Source organism: Oncorhynchus tshawytscha, linkage group LG05 (assembly GCF_018296145.1).
Source record: "Oncorhynchus tshawytscha isolate Ot180627B linkage group LG05, Otsh_v2.0, whole genome shotgun sequence".
In the NCBI taxonomy this organism is placed as follows: domain Eukaryota; kingdom Metazoa; phylum Chordata; class Actinopteri; order Salmoniformes; family Salmonidae; genus Oncorhynchus; species Oncorhynchus tshawytscha.
In genome coordinates this window covers 51,856,874-51,873,516 of record NC_056433.1, presented here as the reverse complement: position 1 = coordinate 51,873,516, position 16,643 = coordinate 51,856,874, and the positions used below count along the sequence as shown (strand labels likewise).

Below are 16,643 nucleotides of genomic sequence, written 5' to 3'. Positions count from 1 at the left end.
ACAATATATTCACCCCACCCAGTATTGTAATCAAAAGTTTGTGTAAAAGTCAAATAAATGCATGTAATTTAAAGTCAGAAATTCAATTACATTTGAAAATGTTCCTATTTGCAAAAGCATGTAAAAGAATTAGGGTATTCCATAACTGTAATTTACATGTAAATAAACATAACCCTGTTTTATGTTTTTAATACTGCAGATAGAATGCTCTGTATGCCAGAGATGGTACCATTCAGCTTGTCTGGGGATGACAAAGAAGGACTTCAACAAAGCCAAAATAGAAAATGATTGGAAGGGGCCTCTTTGCTGTTAAATTAGAGACCTATTAATACATGACTGTTGTGCCTTGTAACTACTTTAAAATGTGGAGGTGTTGCACTAAAAATGCGAACATTGATTTGGCATACAATTTAAGATTGCAAACATTGTACAACTTTATGCAAACAGTTTCTAACTTCATATAGAACAAATTGCACTTGAAATGAACATTTCTTTAAAGTTATTGCAAATAAATGCACATTTTCATTTTTTCTGAGACAATCACTGAATTAGATTTCTTCATCTTTAAATGCAATATTTGAGATGTTATGTATTTATATCAAGTCGAAACGTAATGTTTTTTGGCGAATGTCTGTTGAATGTATTTCTATAAAATCAAAACTGTAATTTTTCCTCAAAACACAGGTTGTAAAAGTATGCCATACATTTATAGAATAAATCATATCTAATTTTAAGATTCTGTGACAAACGGTGAATTAGTTATTGAATTTTACATTTTTAAATGGCATTTGGCGAATGTCTGATGATTGTCTGTTAAATGTCCGAATGTGTGAATATAAAACGATATTTACCTCGGTGCAACCTTGCTTATTCATGGAACATCGAAGTCGATCGATGCCACGCCTTCTTAATCACATCCACTCGGAGTTTGTGCTGTAGTACAAATAAACACAACTGCTTATTTGGACGTAGCTAGCTATTTGACAGTGAAAAAGCGAGGTAAATTATCTAGTATTTTCTGTATTTCTTCCCGCATAATTCTAAACAATTTTATTTTAAACAGTTACGTAATTGCTTTATCATCTTGTAGACAGGAAGTAATCTGTATTCGCTCTGGCAAACAGTGTTGTATGCTAAGGTTAACGTTAGCTGGCCTTTTAGCTATCTGTTTAAAAATCGAATAGCTTTTATAATTTATGTTAAAAAAAAGACAATAATACAAGTTGTGTAAGCACATGGAAATACTTTTTAGCGATGTATTTATTTCAGACTATGACTTAAAAGTGGCGCGCTGTCAGTGACGGGACTGTGAAACTCCATCTCCCATGTTTCTGTAGTCCCTGAACTGACCCTGTTGTTTTTTAAATTTTTGTTTATGTATTTATTTTTTTACATGTATTTTTGAAAGATGTGTTTTTCTTCGTGTTGTCATTTGCATGGGCATCGTTTTCGTGAAGTTCTCAGCTAATCCGTCTATAGCCTCTCCCAAACGGGATGCATTTCTCCGGCCAGTTGGTGGCGGCAACAATTTAACGTTACCTTTTGAGTGTAGTTAGCCATAAAACCCAAAGAAGAATTCATCCGCCATTTCACTAGCTTGCAGCCGGCCAGTCTCTCCAAAGTCATACATTAAACCCTATATTTATTCAATACTGCGTAAGTGAAGGTCCACTGCCAAACTTAGGCAATATTTTAATAACTTTGTTGAAGTACTCTACTGACCGCAAATTCATTCAGCAACAAAACAGCGGAAACAGGATAAGCTGCGAAGATGTCGACCGAGGCCGCTGCTACGGAGAAACCAGGCCAGGGGTAACGTTTCATTAATTTATTCTTTTGTTCTCTAGTTGGCTAACTAAACTTGTTAATTAACGTACCTTCCTGTTCGCTAAGGTTAGGCTACGTGTACATTGTCTCAAACTGCCTAGTAGCAGCTAGCTTAATGGTTATCTAACTGGCTAATCACCACTAACTAACGTTAGCTAATCAATTGATTCTGCTAACGTTAGCCACAAATGTGCGTGCTTGCACAAAATAACTAGCTAACTGACCAACTTGTCCTATTTTTTTAGTGAAGTACGCCATCCATTGCGACACTTCTTTTTTTTTGCGGTGGGGGGGGGGTTATTAACGCAACTTGTAGTGTTGGTCTTGTGTTTCATGAGCTGAAATAAAATATCCCAGAAATTGCGCATACGCACAAAAAGCTTATTTCTCTCAAATGTTGCGCACAAATGTAACCCTGTTAGTGAGCATTTCTCATTTGCCAAGATAATCCATCCATCTGACAGGTGTGGTATATCAAGAAGCTGATTAAACAGAACCTTGTGCTGGGGGACAATACAATGCCATTCTTAAATGTGCAGTTTTGTCACAACACAATGCCACAGATGTCTCAAGTTTTGGGACCATGCAATTGGCATGCTTACTGCCAGTTCTCCACCAGAGCTGTTGCCAGATAATTTAATATTACATTCTCTACCATAAGCTGCCTCAAGTCATTTTAGAGAATTTGGCTGTATGTCCAACCGGCCTCACAAACGCAGACCACGTGTAACCACGCCAGCCCAGGACTTCCACATCCAGCTTCTTAACCTGCTGAATCTTCTGAGACCAGCCGCCCTGACAGCTGATGAAACAGTGGATTTGCACAACTGAAGAATTTCTGTACAAACTCAACTTCTCAGGGAAGCTCATCTGCGTGCTTGTCGCCCTCACCAGGGTCTTGACCTGATTGCAGTTCGGCCTTGCTGGAGAAGTGTGCTCTTCACAGATGAATCCCGGTATCAACTGTACTGGGAAGATGGCAGACCGCGTGTATGGTGTTGTGTGGGAGAGCAGTTTGCTAATCTCAAAGTTGTGAACAGTGCCCCATGGTGGCGCTATGGTATGGGCAGGCATAAGCTACGGACAACAAACACAATTGCATTTTATCGATGGCAATTTGAATGCACAGAGATACCGTGACGAGTTCCAGTTACCTCCAATATCCAGCAAGTTTGCACAGCCATTGAAGAGGGGGACAACATTCCACAGGCCACAATCAACAGTCTGATCAACTCTGATGTCGCACTGAGGTAAATGGTGTTCACACCAGATACTGACTGGTTTTCTGATCATGCCCCTACCATTATTTTTTAGGGTATCTGTGATCAACATATGCATATCTCTATTCAGTTATATGAATTCCATAGATTAGGGCCTAATTTATTTCAATTGACTCATTTCCTTATGAAGTGTAACTCAGTAAAAATGGTATGTTTCGTTTAATATTTTTGTTCCGTGTATTTGGTCTTGCGGAGTAGCCAACTAGCTAGTTATTCAAACACGAGATGGGTTGGTTGTTTAGCAACAACTGAGCCGTGCGCAACTATGGGGCAAAACAGACAGGGTTGGTTTAGGTTGTTCACAACATGTAAGCTAAATTTCATCTTCAATATTTACAAAAAAAAATATATATATATATATATATATATATATATTTGCACATTCAGCACCTCTCAAATACATTATTGACATGAAATCAGTCACCTCAAAATAAGACATGCTATCAATGACAAGAAACTAGCTTGTTTCATCTTATTTTTTCTTTCTAGTGATCTGGCCATTCAGAATCACAACACACAGACTTCTGCTTCATGCACATGGGTTAGCTGACAAACTATCTATGGATTATATTGCATATCTGGTGACGGGGTGAGAGTAGCAGACTAAACTCCTCCAGAATTTAGGATGGAGCTGAGCGGTGACTAGTGTGGGCAGACTGGAGCTTCGACATCACATACAATGGAAGGTTTTATCAATCTTCTGATTAGCACCCAAAGAAAAGCCCGCAACTACAACGTGTAATTTCGGGCTATTCTTTGGTTGCTGAAATTAGTAGTTTTTGATAACTACAATTGGTGACATTGGAGCTTCAGTACATCCACACTAGTCCCTGCTCCACTCCATCGTAAATCTTGGAGTTGAATTTAATTGGGTAGGGCAAAAGGGAAGCTAACCTCTTTTCAGACAGCCAGCGGAATATTGCAGAGTTCCCCGCCGAGTACGTTACTTACCCCTCTAGTCAAAGCGGCTAGTGCCTTCAGAGACAAGGGTGACAGCTGCCAGTGACCATAACAGCTAAATACATATTAACGTGTGAAAAATGTGCGCTTTGACACCATAAGCATGCATTTAAAATTAATTTAAAAATAGCTAGCTCGAGTGGGTAAGCTGTTGGACATATACACTGACGTTTAACCACGCAGACTGTTTTTCTACTGTGACTGGTCAACAACTGCATCGCTTGGAAAAAAATTGTAGAATCCTATTTTCTCCGCCTCTGCTGAGCGGCTTCCACGAGCACCGCCGGCTGCTCCACCTGGATAGAATTTCGCCCTCCGTCTAGGCTTCATTGTAAATGATTGAGCCACCCCGTTCGCTGTCTGTCAGCGCCTTTACTTAGCCAGCTTGTATGGGAGTTGTAGCCAAGTCGTGACTCCTTAGCTAGCTAGAGCAACTAGTTAGACCAGGCCAGGAATACTCAGACAGGCTCTTGAAGTTGGCCTAAGAATAACCAATACAACATGAATGAAGAGTTTGCATTTAGCTAGCTAATAAATTATAGCTACATCTCTAGACATCAATACAAAGTGTAGCTAGCCATTTTTTTTGGTAATTGGACGTTTCGACTCTTGTTCACCATCAGACCGACTCCATCGATCAATAGCTACAGATTGTAACACCAGATGTGATTTAAATCAAAAATATTTGGACCATTATACTGGTGGCTACAGGTGTGGCTAAACAAAATGTCACCAGAGATTTAACTAACCTGGTATGGATGATACTATCTTCATCGATTCGTGGAGACGGGTTTCATAAAATGTCCAGTTGCAGGGGGTCTGTTTAGAAAATGCTGCGCTATTAAAATACATTTTTTTGGTAATTTAAGTAATCCAAAAATGTCTACTCCGCCATCTTGTCTATTTCAAGTCTTCTCTCATTGATCGAGAGATTAGATAAATACATGGAAATTGGAGACTTTTACATCACTGGTTAGAGGACAGTCGGGCTACATTTTGGAATGTTGCGTTTTGGTACTGGGTCACCAAAACAAAGAGAGAAGCAACACTTGTCATCAATGTTCCCTCAAATTTTCTGGGACACTGAGGACATTTTAGGTCTTGTGAGAGGAAACCAGAACGCTGTGAGAACTTGATGCAACTTCCGGTGCACGTTTACTGTGAGGCTGTACCAGTACAGTTGTAGCCACATTGGCCTATTGGCTACTGTCTATTTGACCATAATGTAGGTCTACCAACAAAACCAATGGAGCAAATCCCGTAACATTTCCACTTGGAAATAGTTTTTGATTTCTGAGCCTGCAGTAGCCTGTATGTGGCATTCAATGCAGGCCTACATTGCATGACATTATTATTTTTTATATTTACGTTATGAAGGGCTTGCCATTAAATATTTTTACTTGACTGTAAATTGCATTGTATGGTGACAGAAACGACAAAAATGTCATTACCATGCAGAGAACTGGACAATATAGGCTATCCCTCTGCCTATTGGCTTATTTGCATATTCAAGACTGTCTCAAAATACAACACGGCCCCTTAAATTAAGACAAGCTTTTTACCAGAATTTTCAAAGAAATGTAGCCTACATGTTTGGTGCTCTTCTAGGAAGCAGTAACTACCCATTGCTGACCTATACTTATCTGTAACTGGGTTATAACTCGCAAAGAATATCAACAAATGTGCACACGTGAGGCTCTGATCTGAAAAGTGCATTCACTTGTGGGTAAATGAAAGAGATCCCTGCGAATAGAATTCTTCTCCTTTGCACTCTGGCTCTGCCTACAACAAAGTCAGACTCAATATTGCAAAGTTAGATTTGTTTTGGTTTGCATTGAAAAGGTTCTGATTGTGATGTTAATTTGATCAAACTTTTATCTATATAGTGCAAACTCTGTGAAGTTCAATCTCATCTCTGCGCGGCTTGGCATTTCTTCTGCACAGCAGTCCTGCAGGAGGTGCAAGGCTGTGCACTTGCGTAGCTTAGAGGGGACATTGCTTGTCAGTCATTCCTCGATTTATCACGTTGAAATCAATTGCACAAAGGGGGGAGACGAGGTTACACCTCCAGGTTGGATGTGCACTGTGTTAAGAAGCAGTGCGGCTTGGTTGGGTTGTGTATCGGAGGACGCATGACTTTCTACCTTCGTCTCTCCCGAGCCCGTACGGGAGTTGTAGCGATGAGACAAGATTAGTAGCTATTAACAATTGGATACAACGAAATTGGGGAGAGAAAAAAAAGAGAAGTTTTGTATTTTGTATTTTGGTTATGGAAAAGACATTTCACAGCTGTTTCGATGGTACAATGATTCTCTACACTAGTTTTGTTGCAAACCGAAATTAGACAAAATATTTGAATTTTAGAAAGCAGGAAATGGCGGTGTGATTTCCTGCATATTGCATTTAAATTATTAGTTGGTCATATTTTTTTATGTATATCGTGAATCGCTCATAAGTTACACAAAATCAATATGCTTTTTAGGCCATATCGGGGGGGGGGGCGGACAAACACTTACTGTCAACTTCAATGAATCACGACCTGCCATAGGTTATCGACAGTGACTGGTTGGCTGCTATTTAAGTGATTGACTGTCAAATCAGTGTGTTGGTGTGTGGCCAGCGACTTTTAGAGGCTTGGGCGGTATACCGTTTATACTGCAAATCGGAGTATTTTATTTTTTAATACATTTGAGTCTTTGTAGCTACATTTTAAGTAAATATCTGCAGTGAACTTGTGCAATACTTTATGCGATAAAGAAGATTGCGTACCTAATTTCATCAGTCACATTTTTCATTGAAGCTGACCGGTCATGGGGTGTTAGTTTACAAGCACAAAATGATGAGAGCGGAACCTTGTGGGTCACTGTGTTGTGCAGCACGCACTCAGTGATCTAGTTACGGTAAGGTATTCACAATTAAACGTTTGCCAGCTAGATATCTTATAACTATTAAGTTAACTGTCTAAAGTGTGCTGAATGCGCTGTAGTTGTGCATTTGGTTTGCTAATTTAGTAGCTAAATGGTTAGCTTCTTCCAAAATCAAGCTTTGCTTTGAAACAGCAGAGAATCCCCTCCTGGATCTAGACTTGCCGTCTAATATTTGTTTTGTGCGTGCGGCAAACTGTGAGGTAGCATTTTTTTAAATTTTTATTAATTGTAAAAATGGGGTGTCTGTCCTGCAAATAGTTTAGGTCAGAGACTGTATAAAATGTTTCCAATGCACTCGTTAGCATTTAGTTAGCTTTCTCGATGGGCTTTTACATATACTTGTCAGCATTGTTAATCTTTGGTATTAGAGGCTCAGTATTACCAAATATCCTGTGATGGCACATGGTCGGTATGACAATCTGGACACCGCCCCAAGCCTAAGAGACCGCCCCGAATTATCCGTGCCATTTGAAGGGGGAAAATGATAGCTTTCTAAGTCTTGCAACCCCAGTGTGTGTGTGTAAAAAAGATATGGATCTCTTTTTAAGCAATTGATCTTTTCATTGTGTTTAGAGAACTTTTATACTAACATCACTAATCTGAGGTAAAAAGGATGTGCAATTCCCCCCAATTTGGATGTGGTCAAAACGTCAGCTTGTGTAATGTACTAACGCATACTGTCCGAATCATGGATAGTAAATGATGCAAACTCAGATTTCATCAATACTTTTCTCATAAGTTTAGCCATTTAGAAATGTAAAAAATGCTCTTATGCACAATTTAGCCAGCAGCATACCCCCCTGCATTCCACTGCTGGCTTGCTTCTGAAGCTAAGCAGGGTTGGTCCTGTTCAGTTCCTGGATAGGAGACCAGATGCTGCTGGAAGTGGTGTTGGAGGGCCAGTAGGGGGCACTCTTTCCTCTGGTCTAAAAAAAACATCCCAATGCCCCAGGGCAGTGATTGGGGACACTGCCCTGTGTAGGGTGCTGTCTTTCGGATGGGACGTTAAACGGGTGTCCAGACTCTGAGTAGGGGTGATTCCATGGCACTGATCGTAAGAGCAGGGGTGTTAACCCTGGTGTCCTGGCTAAATTCCCAATCTGGCCCTCAAACCATCAGTCACCTAATAATCCTCAGTTTACAATTGGCTCATTCATCCCCCTCTCCCCTGTAACTATTCCCCAGGTCGTTGCTGCAAATGAGAACTTGTTCTGTCAACTTACCTGGTAAAATAACAAATGTAAAAAATTAACCGGGAGCTCCCCATAATGACTGCAGCAGCCCATTAATTGCGTGTGATATCAGGCTCCACTTCAGGTAGCTAGGCTTTATTGTTCGGGTAGCTAACAAAAGTGGTCTGATTTTGTTGCAGCTAAGTTAGCTAGTCAGCTAACTAAAGTCTTAATGAGTTCATCTATTCTTATGTATGTATTAGGTAACTATCTAGCTAATGTGTTTTTTCTTTACAAAGGGAAATGAACGGCAAGGCCAAGCATGAACCCAATACCAGGAAGGAGAGGCCCCAGAAGCGTGGAGGTGGTCGCTTTGAGCCCTATGGAAACCCATCAAAGAGATACCGTGTGTTTGTCAGTAACATCCCATACGATGTGAAATGGCAGGCACTCAAAGATCTAATGAAAGAAAAAGGTAAGGTGTTAAGAGTAGTGTTGGATCCGCTGTAGCTATGAAGACCAGTAAGGCTAATGAAGCCTTCCATAACTGGTCATTTGTGTTGAACCACTTCACCATGTTGACTGGAAGGCCTCTGGCCTGTAAAGGACCCAAGTTGCAATTATTAGCTATGAGGTTCTTGGTATGTGGACTAGGTGGCAAAACGTCAAATGGGAGCGGCTTTTCTTGGATTGGCCTGTGTTCTGCTAACTCTCCGGGATGTTTCAGATTTCAGAACCGTTCTGTGATTTCTGCCTTTGGCTAGTCATTTTTATAGTGCTGCGAATAGCATTATAAATTTGTGCTCAACTTTGGAGTGCTTGATCTCTTCAGCTACACTTGATTGAACAGTGGGAATCTACCAACTAAAGGGGGCTCTTCTTCAAATGAAGTACAGAGCTTATAGTATATGGGCAATCAATTCCTGTGTTGGGTCTTGAATGGTATAGCAAATTGCGTTTCTCACAAATGCCGAAAAATAGATAAACGTACTTATTACCTTGAGACATAATGAATTGCTCTCTGGTGCTTACGCAACAATTGTTAAAGCGGTTCTTGCTGCTTATGTTCTGCGTGATCCTTTTCTTGGAGATTGTCAAATGTAAGAATATTATAATGTTTGATAAATGGGTCTGTAATTATCTTAATTTGCAGCATGGATCAGTTGTCCTCAACTTATCTTCAATTTGAATCCTGCAACAAAAGCAACTGTGTACTGTTTATCTAACAGTTTAAACAGACGTTTACATGTTTTTGGCAAAGCTATAGATATGTTAGAACGAATGTAGTAAGTAGCACCTGCTTTTAATCACGAAAGCATAGGTGTTCTGAGAGGTTACCAATGCTTTTCAGAAACAGAATTTAGTGTTTGGATATAATTGAATGTGGCGTTAAATTGCATTCTCTTTTTTTAGGTTTGTTGTTTCCGCAGATCTCCATGTTGTACCGATCACGGATGTGTGTTTGCGATTTCTTGGGGTACAGGTCTACAAAATGAAGCATCTTCTTACGCCTGTTCTTGTTTCAGCTGAGGATTGGTTCATGTCCATTTATGGTGCTGACACATTTGCTGGAATTAGCAATGGTTGTCCCTCTGTTAGTTACAAAGTTGGACACTGTTGTGCCTCCAGGTCTAATGTTGTGCCTCCAGGTCCAATGTATGTACAACTTTCCAAAAATGTCATTCCATAGCCGAGTTGGTACAATTTAGTTTTTTGTGTGTATTCATTCAAAGGTGCGGTAGAACCGTTGTATCAGTCAGTGGTTCTAAATACATTTAACAAGGAACATGGATTTTGACAGGGTGGACTCGTGGTTTCAAAAGGCTTCGCAAACTTTAATTCTGTCAAGTTTATATTTAGAAAAGGGTTCCTCCATGATGACAATCCATCCGATAACAGGGCTGGTAGCTATTTGACTATTGTTATTTTCATTCTATTGGTCTTTGTGTTTCTGGACTCGGCAAGGACAGGCTAAGAAGCCATTTTAGAGATCCAGTAAGAGCTTTTTGTAGATCTGTACCAGAATTGTGCTACTGAGGTGCTTGGGGGGAGGCTCTGGAGTAGCAGGCCGAGCTCATGGTCACCAACCGCTTGTGTGTCTGCTCTAAACCCCCATTGTTCTCTCGGCTTCTCTCCCTTGGTGTGTGTCGTCTGGAATCTGATTTGTAGTGGGTGAGGTAACGTACGTGGAACACTTAATGGACGGAGAAGGCAAATCAAGGGTAAGTGCAATAGACAAACCTGTGTTTGTCAGCTTGAGTTACCTTTTCTTTAATTGTGGGGATTTTCAGACATGGAGTTTTGATGAAAGCGTGTCAAGTGGGTGACGCTGAACAGAACATGTTGCAGTCTGGCACTGAATGTCATCTCATGGGTTGGCGTCGTATTGGGAATTCAGGTTCCAGTAGTTTGGAAAGTCCATTTTGCTGCAGATTTGTTCATCTGGGACTAAAGTGGGGCCCAGTCCCCAAGAGGTTGTAACATGCAACAGATTTGAGTCCATTGAATTGTTTTTGTGGAACAGATATTTCCTTCAAGAGTCCATTTTGTCTGTGGGACTTCTGCTTTTGATGTGGACAATGTTTTAAGGGTTTAGATTCACCAGACTTCTGCATTTGTTATATTGTCTGGTGACCAGCTTTTAAGCTGTCAACTCAATTTGAAAGAGTAGATGACTGTTGTAGGCTAAGGCCATACAAATGAGTAGAATGTGTATAACCTTGTCATTGAATATGCATGAAGTCATTGTTCTCTACATTGCCACAACTGATTACTAACTCAAATGTTTTTTCTATTTCAATGATGCTGTTGTGTGGTCTTCACTCAACAAAGGGTTGTGCGTAAGTATTTTCTTCATTCAGTCTTTATTCTTATAGATGTCTCAAAGTTTTAAGTTCCTGATATTCATCATGGTTTTTGTCGCAACAGGATTGTTGAGTTCAGGACTGAGGAGCTGATGAAGAAGGCTGTGGAGAAGGTCAACAAGCACAACCTGAATGGTCGGCCCCTCAAGGTTAAAGAGGTAAGCAATATTTGTTTTTAAGCTACTGACACTTAACACCAGAATAAAATAAATCTATCAATAGGCTTGTATTTCCTGTTTGGTAATGTTGCTAATGTTTCTCTAATCCTATTTCCCCAGGACCCAGATGGTGTGATTGCCCAGAGGGATTCACACAGGGCCCAGGGTGGTGGTGGTGGTGGCCCCCCAGGCGGCCATGGTGGTATGAACATGGGGATGGGGATGGATCACATGAATATGGAGCGGATGAACATGGACTGCATGGGCCCAGGACCGGGCGGCCCACCCATGGTCAACATCCCCCCCAGCCTCATGAACAACTCTAACATCCCCAATGAGATTATTCACGGGCTGCAGGCTGGCAAGATCGGAAGCACGGTCTTCGTGGCTAACGTAAGTCGCAGATTGTAGTCCAAGTATGCCAATATACATCGTTTAAAATATCAGATGGAAGTCATATATTGCAGTATATGTTATTGCAAGTATTTTAACCTTGTCAATTAGGGAAGCACCGATATTACAATTTTGGCCGATACCGATATCCATATTGTCCAGCTGTTTAACAGTCTCGCGTATACCCTGTTTCTTGTCTGCATAGAAGTAGCGGTCCTTGTACCTAGCATCGCTTGTTCACATCCTATAGTAGAGTACTTTTCCAAGTTAACCCGACGGTCTGTTGGCATTTTTGTTAAGCAGGTGTTTCAATGCCATGACAGAGGGTAACGCGTCTGCAGCAGACGCAGTTGATTAGCTTATTTCTCCAGTCAGTTGTTCGAATGGCACTAGGAGTGTGTTCATGTTTAAAACATGTTCTCAAATGGCAGAAGTGGCATTCTTGAGCATGCAATACGGCTTTCCTCAGTACAAAGTCCTTGTCAAATTCCACATGCTCATGGGGCTGACATCGCTGGTCCAAATGTCAGTCGTGACGCTAATAGCAGTGACGCCCATAACAAGTAGCTCAGGGATGTGCGTTTCAACAATACTGTAACTCCGGTAGGGAAACATCTGAAAAATAGCGCCTACTTGGTACAGCCGGGGCTCGAGGTGTTCGACCAGTCGGAAAAAGCCAACATCATTTACGACAGAGAACGGTTGATTGTCAAGGGCAATGAATTCCATTATCTTGCCGTTAATTGATTTCACCATGGAGTTGTCTTGCAGAAATGTTCTTACTCTTTCAAATGACTGCTCGACTTGAAATTGTTTAGTTGTTGGAAGTGTGCGCTTAGTCTTTCTGCTTTTTTTTCTGTGTAGCGCTGTATTTTTCGTGGCGCCATTACGTAATCTACCTACGTTATATGTATGCACGTCAGCTTTGACATCTGCGTTAAACTAGACATTGGGCTGATGTTGGCATTTTTAGCTAATATCGTCTGATTCCGATATGCTTACCGATATATTGTGCATCCCTATTGTCAATTTAATGTTTCCAGCTGGACTACAAGGTTGGCTGGAAGAAGCTGAAGGAGGTGTTTGGCATGGCAGGAGTGGTGGTGCGTACTGACATCTTGGAGGACAAGGATGGGAATAGCAGGGGCATGGGCACTGTCACCTTTGACATGCCTATTGAAGCTGTCCAAGCCGTCAGCATGTTCAACGGTCAACTACTGTTCAACCGGGTCATGCATGTCAAACTGGTAAGCAACATTCTGGAGACTAACATTTGTTAATTTTAGTAACTGTCAAACTGTACACATTTTAAGCAATGCTTGTATTGGATATTTCAGGACGAGAAGTCCTTGCCAAAAGGAGACTTTGCACCACAGGAGAGACCCCCAGCACTACCCCGTAAGTACAATGTGTTACCCCTCCCCCCAAAGTAAACCGAAGTCAATGATAAACAGAACTAATCTGTCCCAAATGTTGAGTATCTTCAAGGCTAGCTTCCATAGGATCTTCAATAGAAGGACTCGTAATAATTGTTTCTCTGTCATCCATTGCTTTTCCCTCAGGTGGCCTGAGTGGCATTGGGCAGGGACTGGGGCCTGGTGGCCAACCCATTGACGCCACCGCACTGAACAGAGGTGGTGGTGGAGGAATGGGCAACATGGGACCTGGGGGTAAGGGGCTGTCTTTGCGATCCTCCTTCACATTGAACTTTCATTTGACTTCATTCAGTCACTCACTAATTGTTTGGTTTATAGGCATGGATGGCATGGGCTTCGGTGGTGGCATGGGTAGAATGGGAGGTATGTATGTTTTGTGCTGCGTTGAATGAGTGAAATTCATCAAATCATTTGCATCGTGTTTTTTCTAATACATTTGAGTGTTAAAGATGACATTTTGTTCTGTTTTTGTTTTTTTCAAGGCATGGATAACTTTGGTGGAGGAATGAATAACATGGAGCGCTTTGGACCATCAGGAATGGGACGTATGAATGGTAAGGAAATTAATTTCACTCTGACGTGGAACATTCTCGTTTGGCTGGTCTTCTAATAGTTTCATCTCTTGTGTTGTCAGAGATGGACCGTGGGATTGGTGGTGCTTTTGACCGGGAGTGTGGTCGAAATGAAATGGGCATGTCTCGCAATAATTTTGGAGAGTCCTTTGATAGAGGAATGGGTTAGTACTTTTAAGGATTTGCTCAATTTCTTGCTGATGTGTTGAACACGCCTGAACCTGATTTCTCACAGGACCTAAACTCTGCCTCACTAGTCGTTGTCTTTTCTTTTCTATGTTTTCCCTTGGCTTACAGGTAGCTCATTGGGCATGGACCGCATGAGCTCTGGCATGGATCGCCTGGGTGGTGGAATGGACCGTCTGGGTGGGATGGAGAGGATGGACCGCGTGTCTGATCTGGACAGGCTGGGGGGCTCTGGCTTTGACCGTATGGGCTCTGGGCTGGACCGGCTGGGTCCCAGTATGGACAGACTTGGTTCTGGCCTGGATCGTATGAGCTCCAGCATGGACCGCCTGGGCCCAGCTGGGTTTGACTGCCTAGGCCCATCCAGTTTAGACCGCATGTCCGCCGGCCTGGACTACACCTCCCCCATGGGCATGGCGGACCGCATGAACACCGGCATGGAGAGGATGGGAACCAACTTTGACCGCATGGGGTCTGCTGGCATGGACCGCTTTCCGACCACCGGGCTGGACCGCATGGGCTCCACCATGGACCACATGGGCGCTGCCAGTGTTGGAGGCCAGTATGACCGGCCTGCTGAGATGGAACGTGGGGGCTTTGGAGGAAATGGCTTTGGAGGTCCTGGGGCCAATGCCAGGAAGGGCTGTCAGATCTTTGTCCGGAATGTAAGTATCTCTAGAGAAATAAGTGTCCCCGTTGTTGTGGTTAAAGCGTATTCAGCATATTGAATTAGTATTCAACAGTCACCATTGTAAACTTCAACTGATCGATTTGACTCTTCTCTTGTAGCTGCCATATGACTTCACCTGGAAGGTGCTGAAGGATACTTTCAATACATGCGGTAAGAACATAATCTAAACTTTTCTCCTCAATTTGTGGTATCCAATTGTCTCATCGCTGCAACTCCTGTATGGACTCAGCGAGGCTAAGGTCGAGAACCGTGCGTCCTCCGAAACCCAAACAAGCCGCACTGGTTCTTGAGACAATGCCCACTTAACCCGGAAGCCAACCACACCAATTGTGTGTCTCCCGGTCATGGCTGGCTTTGACCGATCCTGGACTCTAACCCAGAATCTCTTGTGGCACAGCTACTTAGACCACTGCGCCACTCAGGAGGCCTTTTTACTATTTTCTACATTGTACAATAATAGTGAAGTTATGTAGTAACCAAGTGTTAAGTCAAAATATATTTTAGAATCTTCAAAGTAGCCACCCTTTGCCTTGATGACAGCTTTGTACACTCTTGGCATTGTCTCAACCACCTTCACCTGGAATGACAACACGGTAGCAACACGTGGCAGTAGCACATGGTAGCATTACAAAACATTATTGACACAAAGGACAAAGTAGAGACAACCATACATCAATCAAAGCAGCCACAACTGTCAGTAACAGTGTCCATGACTGAGATAAAATGGTCAAGTTTAAGTTGGACTGCCGAGGTGAAGGAAAAGCTGCCAACAAGTGCTCAGCATATGTGGGAACTCCTTCAAGACTGCTGTCAAGGCAAAGGGTGGCTACTTTGAAGAATCTTTGCCACTTTTTAGGTTACTACTTGTTTTCATAGATTTGATGTCTTCTATTCTACAATGTAGAAAATAGTTTTAAAAAATTAAGACCTTGAATGAGTTGGTGTCAATTTTTGACTGGTACTGTACGTAAGGACTTTCTTGCACCCAAGAGACCAGTGCTGTAGTCAAATCACTAAACATCTTTAGTCCCTAGTGTTAGTCCTTTAAACTAGAGTCAGAAGTCCCTAAAAGCTGTGGTCCAACCATTTTTTTAAAAATCTGAATGGTTACTTTAAGGGTAACTAGATATTACAGCTCTTGCAACATTTGTGTTGTAGTTAGTATGTTAAATATGCAACCAAGAGATTTTCTGACGCATTCCCCTCTGGTTAAGTTCTAGGGAGTCAAGTCTCTTGCGATGTTGAAGTAATTATCTTAAATGTAATTTAACAGAATTGAAAAACATGTAAATGGAATGTTTTAAGTTAATAACCCCACAACATTTCACAATTACACCATGGTGAGTCTGACCCAAGATTCAATTGGAACTTCAGCCAAATGATTTTAACCGATATGTGATTTCTTCTCCAGGTATCGTCCAATATGCTGACATCAAGACCGAGAATGGCAAGTCCAAGGGCTGTGGTGTGGTTCGCTTCGACAACCCGGAGACTGCCGAGAGAGCCTGTCACACCATGAATGGCTACAGGCTGAATGGAAGAGAGATTGACGTCAGAATTGACAGAAATGCATAATTGTCCCAGATTGTCATTTTGACCCTGATATTTGCATATTTCTTGGTTTGTTGGACATTTGTAACAGTGCAAATGTGTACTTTTAGTTATTGCTCATCTGTGCATTTTTCTTTTTAGTAACCAAATTGTATTGCTTCACTTCATTGCCTTTTTGTTCTGAGGTGTTTTGATAATAAATAACATTGGAATTTTGTTTTCCGTCTCTTCCTTGCAACTCAAATGTACTATCATAGCTTGGAATCTCACTGGATTAGAGATTTGTTTCACTATTCTAGTTAGTCAACATGTGTACTCTATGTATGAAATGAAACGCTGGTATTTAAACCTATTTCAAGACCCTGCCACTGGGTGATAAACAAGCATGTCACCATAGAGGTTTTTGCCAGTGGTATTAGTAAGGTAGTTGAAACATTTGGGGACCTCAGGGTAACCGGGGGAAAACAAAAAGCAGGTGCCAGCCGATCAACTTGTCACTGGGTATAAAGAAATACAAACTATATCAATTAGAAGCCCAGTAACACGAAACAACTGTTCACACTGGAAGGTCTGACAATTTCTCCAAGCTTCTCTTCTAGGCGAAATGTGGCATGAACTGCAGAACG

The 16,643-nt window shown here is 41.7% G+C and overlaps 1 protein-coding gene across 6 annotated transcripts; it reads left to right on the top strand.

Moving 5' to 3' along the window:
* The first annotated feature begins 890 nt into the window (after positions 1-890).
* LOC112250817 (heterogeneous nuclear ribonucleoprotein M) lies at positions 891-16,234 on the top strand. Of its 6 annotated transcripts, none has more exons than XM_024421274.2 (16): positions 891-999; positions 1,738-1,812; positions 8,466-8,641; positions 10,336-10,388; positions 10,999-11,006; positions 11,095-11,188; positions 11,309-11,581; positions 12,625-12,828; positions 12,919-12,979; positions 13,144-13,251; positions 13,336-13,380; positions 13,500-13,571; positions 13,652-13,753; positions 13,887-14,440; positions 14,565-14,616; positions 15,878-16,234. In XM_024421274.2, exons 2-16 carry the CDS (start codon positions 1,772-1,774, stop codon positions 16,039-16,041), a joined length of 2,007 nt encoding a protein of 668 aa, XP_024277042.1. In that variant the 5' UTR covers positions 891-999; positions 1,738-1,771; the 3' UTR covers positions 16,042-16,234. The 6 variants fall into 6 exon arrangements, with proteins under 6 accessions (XP_024277042.1, XP_042177999.1, XP_024277043.1 ...); XM_024421273.2 differs by lacking the exon at positions 891-999 and adding an exon at positions 1,490-1,656; XM_042322065.1 differs by lacking the exon at positions 1,738-1,812 and having other exon boundaries at positions 896-999.
* Positions 16,235-16,643: the final 409 nt, after the last annotated feature.